The sequence below is a fragment of the Lathamus discolor genome, chromosome 10 (assembly GCF_037157495.1).
Source record: "Lathamus discolor isolate bLatDis1 chromosome 10, bLatDis1.hap1, whole genome shotgun sequence".
NCBI classification, from domain to species: Eukaryota; Metazoa; Chordata; class Aves; order Psittaciformes; family Psittacidae; genus Lathamus; species Lathamus discolor.
This window is the reverse complement of record NC_088893.1, coordinates 20310265-20324435: the sequence shown is the minus strand read 5'-3', so window position 1 is coordinate 20324435 and position 14171 is coordinate 20310265. Positions and strand designations below refer to the sequence as shown.

Sequence of the window (14171 nt, the reverse complement as noted above, 5' to 3'; positions counted from 1 at the left end):
CTGTCTTAACGGGGCTTTTTTCCTTCTTTCCCCGGTGTTGTACCCAATCACCCACCGCGGTTACACCCGCCCCGGCGCCGCCCAGCGACCTCCGAGGTGGCTTCCCCGCGGCTCCTCGTCTCCCCCCGACGAGCGGGGCGGCTCGACCCTGCCTCCGGCCGGGGGGGCACGGTGCCAGCGGCCTTTCCGCGCTGCCGCCCGTGGCGCCGCGTCCCCTCGGTAGGGAGCGGGGGAAGTGACAGAGGGAAGCGGCGGAGCGGCCCCGCGGCTTCCCCGGGCCCTCAGCGGCGCCGCCGGGGAAGGGGGAGCCCGCAGCCCCTGGCCGCCCGGCCGCCGGCTGCAGTTGCCCGCCGCAGCCAACAGGTTGCACCGTTCCCCGTCGGTCGGGCGCGGCGGGCCCCGCTGTGCCGCGCCGAGCGAGCCGAGCCCGGCCCGGCCGCGCCGCGCCGCCCCGTGCCGAGGGAGCGGGCGCGCTGCCGCTGCCGCCCCTCTCGGTGCCGCCGGTCTCCACTCCCTCTCCACGTCGGGGAGGCGGGCGGAGGGAGGGAGGGAGGAGGGAAAGGAGGAGGGGAAGGAGGCGGCCGCCGCCGTCCTCCATTTTGTGGCGGGGGCAGAGCACCGCGGAGCGCGGCGCTGCCCGGCGGAGCGACGGGGCGGGAGGGCGCGGGGGGGGGAGGCAGGAGGCGGGGGAGCGAAGTCCGCGGAGGCAATTAGCGCTAATTAACGGAGGGGGCGCCGCGGCGGTGGCGTCGGGCGAGGCGGGGACTAGGTCAGGGTCTCTGGCCGGCGGCAGCAGGAGGAGGAGCGGCGGCAGCAGCGGGGGGAGCGGGGCTGGCCGCCGCCGCGGCCCCCGGAGGGGCGGCTGTTGACTTCCTCCCGCCCGCGCCCTCGCCCCTGCCAGCCCCCGCCGCGGGCGCGATGGCAGTTGGCGGCTGAAGGAGCCCCAGCGCCCTCCCCCGGACGAGGTAAGGGCCGCGGGGTCCCGCGGGGCAGGGGCCGCGGCTTCGCCCCGGGAAGTTCTCGGGAGGGAGGGGGGGGAAGCGGCGGCTCCCCCGCAGGAATGCCCCGAGCGCGGGGGGGGCAGGGGCCGAGGAGCCGTCTGCCCCCGGGAGGGTCCCGGTGGGACGGGACGGGACGGGAGGGGCACGGCGGTGCCGGAGCTCCGCGGCCTCCCCCCGACGTGGGTGCCCCCGGCGGCGGCGCTGGGAAGCGGGACCCCCCCCCCCGGTCCGGGCCGGGGTGTGTGCGGGGTGTTGGGGCCGGGCAGGGGGGAGCCCCAGCGCCGCTCGCTGCCGTGGCTGGGCTGGTTTTGCAGAAGTGGGTGTGCCGGGAGGCGGCTCAACAGGTCCCGACACATTTCGCTGAAAACTCCACTTTTGCGGAGCAGAATTTATCGCAATTCGGCCGCTTTCGGCGCTCGCCGCTTTTTCCTGCTTCGGGCACAGTCTCGCGTCTCGTTTCTGACGCGTTCCGTGCACTGGGTGGCTCGCTGCGGGGTTTTGGCGCTGGGGGAATTGTCAAAGGGAATAGCGACATTCCCCCCCCCCCCCCCCCCCCTTCATGTCGGAAACAGAAAAACCCCAAAGAGGGCAGAACTGGGGGCAGGCAGTTGTCGTTTTTTCCCCACTCGCTGCCCTGGTGTCCACCTTAAATGGCCCAGCGATGCTTCAGTGCCGGCTGTGGTCCATGGGGGCTCCGGGTCCCTGCCGTCTGCGGTGGTCCCAGTCGGAAACAAGGGGCCGGGGGGCTGTGCAGGGGGGTGCTGAAGGCCCAGGGGAGGGTTTGCGCTGAGCTGCGGCGGCTCGGGACGCTCCTGCCCGCGGCAGAGCGCGCTGGGGCCACCTTAAATTTCTTCACACGTGGGGATTTTTTGTTGGTCTGGGCCGCTTTGCGCGCAGAAATAGCTCCGCTGGTCGCAGCCCGGGGGAGATGGGCGGCGGGGCCGGCGAGCAGGACCGCGACCGGCTTGTGAGCGCCGTGCGTTTAACGGGAGGATGGAGCTGGGGCTCGGGCACCGGCGCCTCCCGCGGCCCCTGCCCGCTCTCGGCTGGGCGCTGCCGGGGCTAGGCCGTAGACAGACACCATAGGAAAGTTTGCCGGAGGCTTTGCAGTTATCCGCTAAATATTTGTGCTCTGTGCCGAAAATAAGCGTAGGAAATACAGACGGATGAAGCTCGGATTTGTTGTCGGTGTGAAGATGTGTGCGGTGAATAGCCCTGGGCTGTTAAAGTGCTTGGAGCTAATAAAAATCCTACTTTATTTTTAGCGAGCTTTTATTTATAGGTTGGGGATGTATTTAAGGAATTGGGTGGCGTTTATTTCAAGATACACGAGTTGTATTTTAAGCGGAACCTGTGCAAAGATAGGAAGTGTTGTGTTCTGGGGCGGAGGGGTCGGGTGGCTCCTGGTCAATAACAGACCGGTTGGATTTGGGCTGCTGGGAGGTGAAGTGTTGGAGACAGCTCCGGAGCTTTGATACCTGTTGTGAGTGATGCATTGGAACCTGCAGGGAGAGGGGGAGACTGGCTTGGGAAAGCTGGTGAATGTCGTTCTCCCCAGCCCTGCTCAGGATGTAATTAAATACCAGGGGAAGTTACTGTGCAAAAACTGTAAATTGGGCACTTGAACAATTCTTGTGCTTCCTTCCTCACTCGGATGCGTGACAGAGCCAGCGAGTGTGCTCAGAGAGATGTCGTAGGCTGTGGGCTGATGGCGAGGTGCATGCAGGCAGGCTCTGCTCCATCCGGGCTCAGCAAAGCTTGAAGAATCAAACTTCCTTGTTACCAGTCAGAAATAAACAGAAAACCAGCCCGACCCAAACAAAACCCCCAGAGCACGGGGTTTGGGAAGCATGAGGCACGTGTCGGCTCATAGCTCGCTTTGCTGTGCTCTCGTTGTCAGAGCAGCTAAACCAGGTTTGCCAGGCTAATTGTTGAGACAGACTGTTTTTTTTAGCTGTTATTAAGACATCCTTGCCGTGCTAACTTTGAGTGCTTCTCGTCTTTTTATAGCTAATGTTAAAGTAATGGATTCCAAAGAATTGCTTAACTCGTCGGATCAAGGCGAAGCAAGGAAAAATGCGCTCATCAGTACCAAAGGAGGGATCGTGATGGACTTTCGTCCACCCTTCAGGGGTGGAGCTACTGTACAAACCCCTGTGTCTACATCTCCTCTCCCCACGTCTTCTCAGTCAGATTCCAGCCAGCAACCACCCGCTTTGGCTGACTTCTCGAAAGGATTAGCAAACAATGTGCCTCCGCCAGACCTTTCCAAGGCAGTGTCGCTCTCGATGGGACTGTACATGGGTGAAACTGACGCGAAAGTGATGGGAAACGACCTCGGATTTTCGCAGCAGGGCCAAATCGGCATCTCTTCTGGAGAAACGGACTTCAGGCTCCTGGAAGAAAGTATTGCGAGCTTGAACAAGTCCTCGAGCCTGGCAGAGGACACCAAGGGAGCAATATCCTCCGAGGTGCCGCTCGAGCCGGAGTTCCCAGGCATGGCTGGCCGCAGCGTCCCTTTAGAGTCAGGAACTGCAGTCCAAAGCCAGGTTGGCTCGAACGGTGGCAACTTGAAGTTATTCTCTGAAGACCAAAGCACCCTGGATATTCTCCAGGATTTAGAATTGCCACCAGTGTCGCCTGGCAAAGAGCCCAATGGGAGCCCGTGGAGGCTCGACCCGTTGCTCGAGGACGGCGGCCTGCTCTCCCCTATATCTGCGGATGATGCTTTCCTCCTGGAAGGAAGCCTGGGCGAAGACTGCAAGCCTCCTATTTTATCTGACACTAAACCTAAAATTAATGACCGTGGTGACCTTTTACCCAGTTCCAAAATGCCAATGCCTCAAGTGAAAACAGAAAAGGAAGACTTCATTGAACTCTGTACTCCTGGCATAAAGCAAGAAAACATGGGCCCAATTTACTGTCAGGCAAACTTCTCTGGGTCGAATCTGCTGGGTACTAAAGTCTCTGCCATATCCATCCACGGCGTCAGTACCTCTGGGGGGCAAATGTATCACTATGATTTAAATACTGCATCGCTCTCTCAGCAGCAGGATCAGAAACCAATTTTTAATATCATTCCATCTCTTCCTGCCGGTTCAGAAAATTGGAATAGGTGCCAGGGATCAGGAGACGAGACGTTGGCTCCTTTGGGAACGCTCAACCTTTCTGGCAGACCTGCTTTCTCTAATGGCTATTCAAGGTAATTAGTTTTTGTTGCTCTTTATTAAAACACTCCGAGTGTGTTGAGCACAGCTGCGTGCAGGCTGGGGTCGGGGCTTGTTGCTTGGTTTTCCTTTCCAAGTCGATTATCCCTCTTTCATTTGTCATGTATGGCTGGTCAGACATCACCGGGGTCTGTCTGCTCCGTAGTGCGACGGCAGCTTTAAGCCAGTGTTCAACTGTTGGTCTTAAAGGGCAGAAGAGAGGAGTGGAGCCAGTGTGCTTTAGAAAAGACAGACATAAAAACTCCAGGTTACAACCTAGGGGGAAAATCGAGTACGTGGTAGAAGGATCCGTACACGAGGCGGTATAGAAGGAAGTATTTCTGTGTATACAAAAGCTGCTTCGTTCCCAGGGGTTAGAGGATCAATCACTGGGGGTTTTTTTTTCCTTCCTTGTGTTACTTAAATGTTGTGCACAAAAATAGCTTTGTTGCTGGGTAAATTTCTAGAATTGCATTAAGCTGAACTCGAGTTTTAGCTTTGCTTCATATTGCAGTTACCTTACATGGACAAGAAGATTCCCAGTAGGAAATACTCAGCGGTTTGTTTAATAACTGCATTTAAAGAGATAAGAATATTTGCAGTGAGATTTTAAACATACCTGGAGTTTAACTCTTCAGTAGGACTGCAGGAGGGTTTGCTCAGGGGGGACTTGGTGAGAGCAGGGTGTTTTAGGGGAGCATCTTTCGAGTGACTTTGAGTAGGGCTTTCCGCAGGTAATTCAGTGGTGCATGGTCAAATAAAGCCCTTTTCCTCTGCCCCTCAGCAGTTAGGGAGGTGGTGGCAGCTTCATCGCTTCGTAGCTGTGTACATCTCCTCTCACAGCTGAAGACAGGTCCTTGTCTCAGTAATAACACCTGGTTGTATGTTTCCCTTACCTATTCTTAGTGTCAGATACGCTTGCACAAGCGCAGAGCTCGGCCTCAGTGGTGGAAGAGGTTTGTGCTGGGTTTCTGACGACTCTTACTTAGAAAATGGCTCTTCAGGTCTATGTACATGGAAGCAGTAAGTGTAGGCTTCCAGTGAAGGCTCTGGTTTAGCTTCCTGGGTTTTCCTGCCCCACTGATGGATTGATCCCTGGAGTGTCCTGGGGCTCCCCCGGCGGTGCGTGCTCCATTTTCCCACGGCTGAATGAGGGGTGTGGGGGGTTCTTTGTTTCAGGAAGACAGCTTTCAACTTGTGTTCAAGATTCCTTTCATCGGTTTTGTCATGAATACGTGTTGGGTTTTTTCTGTGAAGCGTTTGAAGCCATTTGCAATGTAAGGAATCCAGAAAGAAATTGGGAATTTGTGGATAAATCCTCCTTTTTTACAGAGTAAAACTCCTCTGTACTAACATTTTACATGATCAGTCCAACTTCCGTGTTGTTTTTTGCTCGTTTCATGGGGTTTTTTTTATTATGCTCGCTGCATCTTTAGTGGCAATCACTATAAAGTCTGTATCAAAGCAAGGGGAACTGTTTCTGGGTTTGGGAGATGAATCGCAGTGGCTGAGCAACCAAATCCCTTGTAGATAATGGGTCACTTTGGAGAACAGTTCTGTGAAGTTCATGCGTTGTTTTTGTCTTACAGGACTGTGTGGGTAAACCCAAGCGTGTTCATGGGTGAATGGGTTGCACGGGTGTTTGTCTGGCTTTTGGGGAATGCCATAACCACTGGGTTTGTGTAATGGGTTTCTGATAATGTCGTGATGAAAAACCCACCCAAGCTCCTACATCTGGTGCAGGAGTAAGGAGGGCAGCAGTGGTGGATGTCACTGTTGTGTCATGCAGCAGCTCTGAGGAGGTGCTGAGGGTGTCAGGGCTGAGCAGACAGTGGGCAGGAGGGGGCTGTAGGTTGGTAACATGGGGCTAGCAGATGCCCTTGGCAGAGCAAGTGCCTGTGGTAGGCGCAGGAGCATCCTCAGCATCTGCCTGCACCAGGGGCAGGGTCCACAGTGCTGTGCTGCCAGTGGTGACATTGGTGCTTCCTGGAAGGTCATCTGGGATTTTACTGCTTTAGTTTGCTTTACAATCATGGATTATCTTTTTCTTAATCTAAGGAGCATGTAAAGAATTTGGGGGTGGCTCCTGGTTGAGTTCTGCATAAAAAGTCATTCTTTCTAGCCTTTATGGAAGCTGTTCTTACTTCCCAAGGATTTTACACCCGAAAGCCACCAAGTCCAATTCTAAAACCAACGTGGTTTGGGTCTACCTTTATTTTTTTCCCTCCCCTATAAAATGGAGGCACCCTCATCTTCTTTGCGAAAGGTTTGAGGTCCTGATGAGCGCTGGGCTTGAGGCAGGAATTCTCTTTCTTCCTGAACCTTGTCAGCAATATTTGGTCTAAACCCGAGGAGCCAGGGGGGGGTGTGGGGAATATTATGGATTTGTTTGTTTGTCTTGCAGAAGACTCAACAAAATCTTCCTTTGGTTTAGAACCGAAGGGAGGATTCTCCTGCTGGATTCTGGGGACTGCTTTGTGTGTGTTGCTGTTGGGTGCTAATTGTGTGAGCGGAGGCTGGGATTTTGGGAATTCCGAATGGCTAAATTTCAGTTTCCAATAGGAAAGACTTCTGTGTTGGTGGAATTATTTGACTTTTCATAACATTAATGACCCACTACACACATGGGGAGAAGAGCTGCAGTTTGGTGTTCAGGTAGTGTTTAATCCAAGTGTTTTAATGGACAGCACGCGACGTCTCTTTATAGTCTGGAATTGATGTCGAGCAATGTCTTGAATGATTTTGCTTGTAAGGACCGCGCTACATGCGGTCTTTAATGAGACGAGTAATAATCAGGACTGAGAACACTAATGTGTTTTCCTGTGAGCAGGAGGAGGTGTTGGGAAGTTAACAAACAGAATCCAAACCTTGGAAATCGGTTCGATGTGAACGGATCGGTGATAGTCAATAGGCTGCTGCCTGTATCTCCAGCTGCTGAAGAGCCTGCCAGTGCTTGTGCTCGTGTGCTGCAGCTCAGTGTTGCAGCAGCTGATGCTCACCATCTTCTCGAGCAGCAGCGGGACAGCTTCATTCTGGGGTGGCTTTGGCGAGCTCTCCCATCGGAGCAAGCAAGCTGCCAATGGATCATAGTGGAGCAAACTAAGGAAAAGGTGGAATAGGGTAAGAGGGAGGAAAAAGTAGGCACATGGAGATTGGATTTTCTTTACTAGAAGTGAGATGGCATCTGGAAGAGGAGTAAAGCAGGCTGAAAGCCCATTGGTAAATGCCTCACTGAAGAACTGTGGGGTTCGATGGTGTCTGTGTCTGATGGGATGTTATTTGTGATTTTTTTAACAAACGCCAGTGAAAAATGTTGAATTTCAAGGAAATGGTTTTAGCAACACACACAGAGCGGGCTCTTGCGTGGTATCTACATTAAATCCAGCTCGGCTTCTTCATTCCTCTGACTTCCTGGAGATGTGGCTTGTTGTGGGGGGAGTGAAGGACGAGGAGAGCCAGCACAGCGACGCAGGGGTTTCTGTGCGCTCTTTCTCCTAGCCTACAGCCAGACTTTACAAAGCTGGGCCCCACTGGCAGTGTCACGGCTTCTCCTGTTACATTTGAAACCATTCCTAGTGCTTAAGCTTGTGGGGGATAAGGATCATTAAGGAAGTTTAAGAAAGGGCAAGAGCTGAGGGAAGCCGTGAAGGAGGAGGAGAATCTGGAAGGTGGTAGAAGCTCTGCTGGTTGGTTGCAGTCCAAAGCCTTCCTCCCAGGAGAAGTTACCTTTGTGCCGTCACTCCGTAGCGGGGATTCTCCCTGGACTCGGGCGTTTTACTAGAAGGAAGGGGAAAGCAGTGATTGTTTGCTAGAAATGGTAAAGGTCAGTTGTCCGTTTGTCTTACCGCATTGTTTCAGCTTGGATTCCGGCCAGGGCCGGTGGCTTGGCACGGTCGGACACAGTGCTTTAAATGCTGCCTGACTCAGCAGTAAGTGATGTACGGTACATAGGGAAAGATGTCTTTTTTTAATAATTCCATTTTGATACAAAAACCAGACTTATTTGCAGTGCTTGGGGTTTCAGGAGTCGATGTTGTGATTTGTCAGCTTAATGTAATACTGGACTTGGGTTTGGAGTCTTGGAAATGCATGGCAAAACATCTAATTGCGTTGGCAGAAAGGGATGAATTGGGAACGTCCTGGAGAACGTGCTGTAAGGCACCATGAAAAGGTAGCTAGGTGAATAGGAGGTCATGGAAGGGGGGATCTGCTTTTCCCAGTTCTGGTTGCTCATTCAGCTAGCTGATAGCTGAGAAGGTTTTTATAAGTCCAGCCCAAACTGTCAACTCCTGCTAATTTATTTCTCCATACAATGATCTCTAATTTAAGCCTAGTTCCAGCTTTCAAAGCACCGGCTGGATTTTGTTGCCCGTTGCATTTTTTGGTCCATCTTAAATAATGGTTGGACCCCGCTGTATTCTTCAGCTGCCAGTGAAAGCAAAACTGGCCCTGAACCAGCCCTTCTCACAGATCTTTTCATATATGTGGAATATATGTATTGCACAACTCCTACATCGTGTATTTATGGTGATAAAGATGACTTTCACAGAGTGAGAGAAAATTGTCTTGGAGATGTAAATGTCCCTTCTTTGGGGACATTCTGGAAATGTACAAGTGGTGACTGTGCTACATGCATATGTAACTGCAGGCTGGAATTAGTTCTGTATTTTAAAAGGTTACCAAGTCACAGAATCCTGGAATGGTTTGTGTTGAAGGGACCTTAAAGCTCACCCAGTTCCTACCCTCTGCTGTGGGCAGGGACACTTTCCACTAGAGCAGCTTGCTCCAAGCCCCATCCAACCTGGTCTCGAAGTCCGTCTCTCTTCCCAGGTCCCCTTTTATCACCACCACCTGCCAGATGGGCCTTTGGGAGCTTCCTGTATTGTGCTTATTCATTTTTTAAGTGTAACTTGCCTAACCTGAAGTAGTGAAAAATGACAAAGGAGGGACCTGGCGCTGCTGTCTTGGATGCGATGCTTGTACCAAAGTCATACTGTTGTATGTATACGTTGTAAAATCAGAGCTGTTCTCTCTTACTTCCATACTCAATTCAGTATCTCTGTCCATGAGCATTACTTACCATTCTTGAGATAAGTAACATATCAATGTAATCCTGTTTTCAATGCAAGTAACAAGCAATGGGAGAAGCTTTGTAGGGCTGCAGTTCCGATTATCTTGGGTTTGTGAGCTAAAATAACTGTCGCCTGTCACCTCTGGCACACAGAAAGGAACTTTAAAACGCATTCATAAAATGACCAGATTTTAACTGTTCTTAGAAGCAGAGAAACAGCGTGTGTGCAACAAGGTAGTTTCTGGGAAGCCTGTTGAGCTGTGCAGCGCAGCGTGCCGCAGACCCCGGGAGCCTGTTGTGTTAAGCTCCCTTTGGTTTTAGTCTTTGTCTCCCAGAGCCTGGCAATGTACACAAATTTTAATCTTATTTACTGAAGTATTAGTGCTCTGCATTGTTGCCTGTACAGATTATTCGTGTTCTCATCACAGCGGGTTTCTGACCGCTTCACTATGGTATGATACCCACTTACAATACAGCCTCTGCTTAAATAACCAAAACACTCGTAGACCAGGAGTTAATCCTGTTCTCAGTGCTGGGCTCTGGAAATACTGGGCAGATGCTGTCAGTGGATGGCCTCATCCCCGTGGGACAGACATGAACCAATACAGCTGGAACAGATGACACACACACACAAAAAGAAACAAATATTTTCAGCTCATTGTCTTGGCGCTGACTGTACATCAACTGGCTTCAAGTATCTGTGGGAAAAAAGCAGCAGTGCACAAACTGCATTTGCTTTACCCATGTGTGAGGGCAGAGAACCTGGGACTGTGGCTTTGCTGGTCACCTGCAGGCGCATCAGATCCTGGGGTGTGCTCCAGCCCTTGGGTGTCACAGACTTAATTACAAGGGCCTGGCGCACTGTGGACGTGCGGCTCTTGCTGCTGTCTCATGGGAGGACAGGAGGGTGCGGGTTGTCCCCCGTGTATAACAAGTCCAGCATCTTGAATGACATCAGGTACTGGAGGGGTGAATAATTGCGCTCCCAGAAGTGGTGTGTTGGGTTGGGAAAACGATTTAGTGCAATTACTCTGCTTCTCCTGGAGGTTTTTCTTCTTACCTCATCTTCACTACAAAGAAGGTGCAATGTTGAGCACATGCGTCCCGTGTCCTTACCAGGCTCGCCTTGTGCCAGCCTCTGCCATGGTGTTTACTGCCAGGTAGCTGGCTGAAATGATGTCTCCCCGTATCCAAGCTGTGCCCTCTATTGCTTGAAATACAGCCATACGTACTGTGACAAAAGACATCCTGCCACCCCTGTGGCCCACACCGCTGGGTTTATCACGTGGCTGCTTCCCGTGTCCCAGCGGTGCGTCCTGGCAGGAGCACAAGGTGGAACTGCAGCTTCACAAGCCCTTGTGCAGGGCGAGGCGATGCTGGCCAGCACCTGGGGCTCCGTGTTGTGACATAGGCGATGTCAGTTGTTCTGGCTGCTCTTGTGTGAGGCTTCAGCTCGGATTCCAGGACACGGTGTGACTTACCCAGGATATCATGTAGAGATTTAGAATAATGGTTCCTTAAATCAATAATCACTACAATTGTGTGGATTTCTGGAGGAAATTCTGCTCTTCAGAAGTTGTCTTGACATCTTCTGTGGAGTACGTTTCTGAACCCGCCAACTGCATTCTTAATATAGTCTGTATCAACTGGTTATCATTAAAACTCCAAGTTCCATCTGTACCTGTGGAGCTCACAGCCCGTGTTGAGTCCTCCTAGAAAATTACAGTTCTGATGCACTTTGAAAACGAACCAACAACCAGCTGCTAATATTTTGTTGTGTGCTGTTATACACCGCTTCCACTTTCTGATGAAATACCTCGATTTCTTGAGATCACAAAGGCAAAACTGCTGATGGGGAAGGATTTCCGTAATAATAATAATGTCTGTCTTGAATTCAGCTCCCTGCTACTGTAACCGAGTTAAGAAACCGAGTTCCATTTTAGATTTTACAGTAATGCATTCCTCATGCGATGTGTAATAGGTTTGTACAGATCCTGTGTGTCAGGAAACAGCTGGAGATCATGATCATACTTATGCATCACGGTCACACAAGATTTAATATGAAACTGCTGAGCAGCAGGGCACAACTTACTCTTCTGTTGCTTTTTTCACATGCTTCATATTTCTGGTTGCTTTCCTTTGCATAACTGAGTGTTAAGGAAGCAGATACTGCTCAGGATGCTGGTGTTCTTTCAGAAAAGAAATCGGGTCACAAATGAGTCGTTTGCCTCAAAATAGTGCCCAGGAAGCTCTGGCTACTGGCTGCACTGTGCAAATAATGGAGGATCAACCATGGATGCCGTTTATATGGATAAGCAAATAATGGCAGTGTTTTTATAGCTTTGTGGATTGGTGTTCAGTTTTGTTTGTTCTGGTTTTATTTTGGAGGATCACAGATTATCGGACTCTCAAGAAAAATGGGAAAAGTCCAAAAGAAAACTGGGGGAAGTTCTATAATAGTGGAAGGTGTCCCTGCCCGTGGCAGGGGATGGGAACTGGATGAGCTTTAAGGACCCTTGCAACCCAAACTGGCCTGGGATTCTGTGAGTTGCCTTTACTTAAATGATCTATGGTGGGCTTCTGGCTGCCTGGGGCACTTGGGTCTTGCCTTGTGTTAGGAACTGGGGGGTGTGGTGTTCTGGTGGGTTTTCTATCTGTTCCTGTTTCTGGCTATCTGAACTCCTGCTTTGCCTGGAACCAGCATGGCAGAATCACATGTGTCCCTGGAGCGGAGGGTCCAGTGTCCGTGACAGGAGAGAGCAGCTGATGGGGTTTATTTTTGTTGTCATCGCTTGGAGAACCTGCTCGCCTGGTCTGTGTGTCTGCGTGGTCATACGTGGTGATGTAGGAGCAGGCTCTGGTGTGACTCCGTGCGGCAGAGGAGCTGGCGTGGTGTGGCACTGGGTGTCAGCAGGCTGGGGGAGCCTGGGTCTGTGCTGCTCTCCAGAGCTGGGTTTAACTACTCAGAATCCATTCCCAGACGCTGTTAAGAGAGGAGGATGCATGAAATGACTTGGAAGGGGGTTGGATGTCAAATCGATGCCTTGTCAGGAAAGGATTGTGTGATGTCTCGTGTCACTTAAAAATGGATGTGTATGAATACAAGTATAATGTGGTATCTTAAATAAAATGTATGGATTTTCTGTAGCTTTTCATTTGATCAGATGATGTAAATTGGTATCGATACGTTTTAAATCAACACATCTGCCCCATAGGCACATTATGTGTCACTGTACACCCATGTGCTTTTTCCTCTTGCCTATGTTTGTTCCTTTTCTATGATTCGATGATTCTTCCTAAGAGTTTTCCATTACCATTCTGAAACAATAACTTACTGAAGCCATCAGCTAAAGGTTTCTAATGAATCAGTGTTGAAAACATGCGTGTGCTGCGTTCACGCATGGGGATTTGTTAGGCAGGAATGCAGACCATGCATGTGAACTCAGCAGACACTACATTCCGTGTCCTAGTTTCAGTTTGCATGTTACCTGGCTGTTTTCTTCTCTCTCATTTTTGTCTCTCGTGGGTTGCTTCTGCAAATAATGGTTGAACCCTTATTTCAGTGTGCTGTTTTCATGTTAGATCCCAGAGGAGAGCAGCTATGATGAGGCTGAGGGGTTGCACCACTTCTTACTTCTTTAATTTCAGTAAGAGAAATGCCTGTGTTTGCATTTAGCTCAGTAGGATTTGCTCTTAGGAATATGCTAAATGTTGTATTGAAGAGACACTTGCTGTGAAAAGAGTGGTTTTAAATGGAATCAAATCTGAAGGAAGAGTGAAAGGTCGCAAGTTGCACTTTCCTGAAGACAGACGGGTTTGTTTTCACTGCCGTGCTCGGGTTTCCAAACAAACACAGAGTAAAACCGATTTGTAAAGAATGGCAGTGGGTCTTTCTTGTCTGCTGGTTTTATACATGATGTAATCCCCTTTTGGTGGAAAGGGGAGACGTGTAATGCTTTTTGTCTTACTTGCTTTGACCAAATGATTACAGGAAAAACGAGCATTAAATCGTATGCTCGCTCTTGTTTGAAGTAGCACAAAGTCTAGAGGAGATCCCACATCACAAATGCAGTCCGCAGACAAAAGAGCTGCTATGTTAACACTTATCTCAGAAAGAGCGTTTCTCTGACCTGCTCTGCTGTTCCGCAGCCCCGATCAGGCTTCTCAAAGATCACTTGGCTGCACTGATTTCAGTGGGAAGTAATCTGAGTGAAAACCTGAGCGCTGGGCAGCTGTAAAGGCCCTAGGTTCCATTTTCCTATAGCTGTATGAGTCCTGCCCTTCCTGCACATGGGTTTCTGCTCAGCCCCACACATCTGCTGCTTTCTGAACGGACACCTTCATCTCCAACAAAACACTCTGACAAGTTCAGTGGTGAATTAGCTCCTCGGAGCTGGGGGAGACAAGTCCCTTCAAACCAAGTGCCAGGTTACGTGCAAGTTTTGTGCACGATTTGATAAAAATGAAGTTTAATGCTAAAGCTCCTTGTATAAAATGCAAATGTCATACAAATGTGAGTGCTCAGAGCTCTTTATTTTGAGCAGCAGAGCATTCTTTTTTTATTTAAGTGAGCAGTTAATATTAGGATGCCTGCAAGATTGCAGTCTTAGTCACACTAGGTATTTGACAGCTACTTTCCAACCAGAGCAACTGGTTTGACAAATGAGCTCGGACCTATTTTATCTCGTTAAAGGTTCATCTTTGAAGCCTCTTTTTAACACGTTAAAGGTTGGAACAGCTGATGCTTTATGAAATAACAATCAGGAGGCTGGCATATTGCTAGCAGGGCGCTTGTGTTTGTGGCTTGCCCGCTTCCGCCTGCAGACGAGAGCAGGGTGGCCCAGTGGCCCAGCATGGCACGGCAGGGGAGGACACAGCAGCAGTTTCTATTCC

General features: G+C 50.7%; 1 protein-coding gene across 1 annotated transcript in view; it reads left to right on the top strand.

The window, feature by feature from the left end:
* The first annotated feature begins 617 nt into the window (after positions 1–617).
* NR3C1 (nuclear receptor subfamily 3 group C member 1) overlaps positions 618–14171 on the top strand; it is a 62281-nt gene continuing 48727 nt past the window's right edge. Inside the window, exons 1-2 of the mRNA XM_065690450.1 lie at positions 618–965; positions 3012–4203. Of these exons, the coding sequence (XP_065546522.1) occupies positions 3026–4203 (1178 nt within the window). The 5' untranslated portion in view covers positions 618–965; positions 3012–3025. The remainder of the gene's footprint in view (positions 966–3011; positions 4204–14171) is intronic.